The sequence below is a fragment of the Neopelma chrysocephalum genome, unplaced genomic scaffold (genome assembly GCF_003984885.1).
Source record: "Neopelma chrysocephalum unplaced genomic scaffold, ASM398488v2 Primary Assembly neopelma1_92928, whole genome shotgun sequence".
In the NCBI taxonomy this organism is placed as follows: Eukaryota; Metazoa; Chordata; class Aves; order Passeriformes; family Pipridae; genus Neopelma; species Neopelma chrysocephalum.
The window spans coordinates 1-2195 of record NW_020921648.1 but is presented as its reverse complement, the minus strand read 5'-3'; the positions used below and the strand labels follow the sequence as shown (position 1 = coordinate 2195).

General features: G+C 50.9%; 1 protein-coding gene across 1 annotated transcript in view; it reads left to right on the top strand.

Annotated features, from left to right (window-relative positions):
- Window positions 1-446, top strand: part of LOC113980187 (endophilin-A2-like) — a gene marked incomplete at its 3' end in the record, with an annotated part of 1428 nt that extends 982 nt beyond the window's left edge. Inside the window, exon 3 of the mRNA XM_027707417.1 lies at window positions 243-446. Within this exon, the coding sequence (XP_027563218.1) occupies window positions 243-446 (204 nt within the window). The remainder of the gene's footprint in view (window positions 1-242) is intronic.
- Between the last annotated feature and the right edge of the window lie 1749 nt (window positions 447-2195).

Here is a 2195-nt window from a genome sequence, read left to right as displayed (position 1 = left end):
AAGGGAAGGGAAGGAAGGAGAAGGGAAAGAGAAGGGAGACAGGAGAGAGGAAGGAATCCATCCATTGCTTGCATCCAGCTTGGCTTAAGGGAGCTCTGAGTGTGTCCTGGGAATGCTGGGGGTGCAATCCCAGCCCTCCTTCCCACTGGGAGCAGTGTGGGGGGTTTTTTGAGGCCGGGATGTTCCAGGATGTTCTGGAATGTTCCAGCCCAGCCAACTGTGGCTGTTTGTTCGTGTGGCAGCTTCCAGGGCCAAGCTGACCATGCTCAACACCATGTCCAAGATCCGGGGGCAGGTGAAGAATCCGGGATACCCCCAGTCCGAGGGGCTGCTGGGGGAGAGCATGATCCGCTATGGGAAAGAGCTGGGAGAGGATTCCAACTTCGGTGAGTGTCCCATGGGATCGGGATTGGGATCGAGGCTGGAGCGGGCGGAGCTCGGGAAGGGTTTGTGGGACCTTTTTGGGGCACCAAAGGGCTGGGGGAGCCTAAAAGGGTTTCTTAAAGGAATCCCTTAAAAGAATTCCTTAAAGGAATCTCTTAAAGGAATCCCTTAAAAGCATTCCTTAAAAGAATCCCTGCAAAGAATCCCTTAAAGGAATCTCTTAAAGGAATCCCGTAAAAGAATTCCTGAAAAGAATCCCTTGAAGGAATCCCTTAAAGGAATCTCTTAAAAGAATCCCTTAAAGGAATCTCTTAAAAGAATTCCTTAAAAGAATCCAGTAAAGGAGTCTCTTAAAAGAATCTCTTAAGGGAATCTCTTAAAGGAATCTCTTAAAAGAATCCCTTAAAAGAATCCCTTAAAGGAATCTTTTAAAGGATGATCTTTAAAGTCCCTTCCAACCCCACCCATTCTATTATTCTCCAATCCCAGGTATCCTGGATCCTAATCCATGGCAAAACCACCTCTGAGTCCTTTCTTATTAAACCTTGAGATAAATGTGGATGCTAAAAAAACCCAAAAAAAACACAAAAAACCACCCCTTTCTAACCTGACCAACGACGTGGGAACAGATCCCAGGAGGATTTTTTTGGGATCCCTTCCAACCCATTCCAACCCATTCCAAACCATCTCGTGACTCCTCCCAGGGGCTGGAGCCAAGGAATCTTTCCCTGTGGCTCTTTTCCATGGCCACGTGTGCCTGGGAGGGGGGAAGGAGGAGGAGGGGGGGGTGACATCAGCTCTAATCCCCTCAGACATCCCAGCTGCTCCCAGCTTGGGGAGGAGCTGCCTTGGATGGGGGAAAATTAAAAACCTCTGGCTGCTTTTTTGGGAATGCCAAAGGATTCTGGAGAATCACAGAATCACGGAATCAGCTGGGTTGGAAGGGACCTCTGAGATCATCAATCCAACCCTTGATCCAACCCCAACCCATGGCACTGATGCCACATCCAGTCTCACCTTAAAAACCTCCAGGGATGGAGAATCCACCACTTCCCTGGGCAGCCCATTCCAATGGCTGATCACCCTCTCTGCAAAGAAATTCTTCCCGATATCCAACCTAAACCTCCCCTGGCACAGCTTGAGACCGAGCCCTCTGCAGAGCTTGGAACTTGAGGTTAAACTAAAAATGGTACTTGGGAGAATCCAAAAGGAATAAATTAATTCCTCAAAAAAAAGTGGGACTGTGGTTCAGAGGGGAGGAGAAGGGCTCAGGTTGGGTGAGAGGCTGCAGGGTTTGCTGCCAGCAGCTGAAAAAAAGTTGGTCGGAGCAACTCCAGGGCTTCCCATGGCCAGGAAAAAAAGCTGGATCAGCCCAAGGCTCTCCTGGCCAAGAGCAGAGCAGCCAATGAGTAGCTCCAAATCCTGCTTTTGGGAAACATTCCCTGCATCTGCAGGGCTGGGAGAGGCTGTTCCAGCTTTTCAGAAGGGAAGAAGTGAAGGAGTGAAGTGTCCCCGTGTGGATCCAGCCCCGTGCCAGGCTGGGGGATTGGGAATTCCAGAGGGAATGTGGGAGGCTGTAAGGGGGGCAGAGTTGGTTGGACAGGGTTTGGAGCCCCCTGGGCTGGTGGGAGGTGTGGGAGGTGTCCCTGCCCCTGGAACTGGAGGAGCTTTTTAAGGTCCTTTCCAACCCAAACCAGGCTGGGATTGTGATTCTCTCACACACATGGCTCTGAATGCAGCCCCTGCTCTCAGGCTCTGCTTAACTCCTTCCTCTCCCTCCCTCCTCTCCCTTCTCTCCCTCCTCTCCCTTC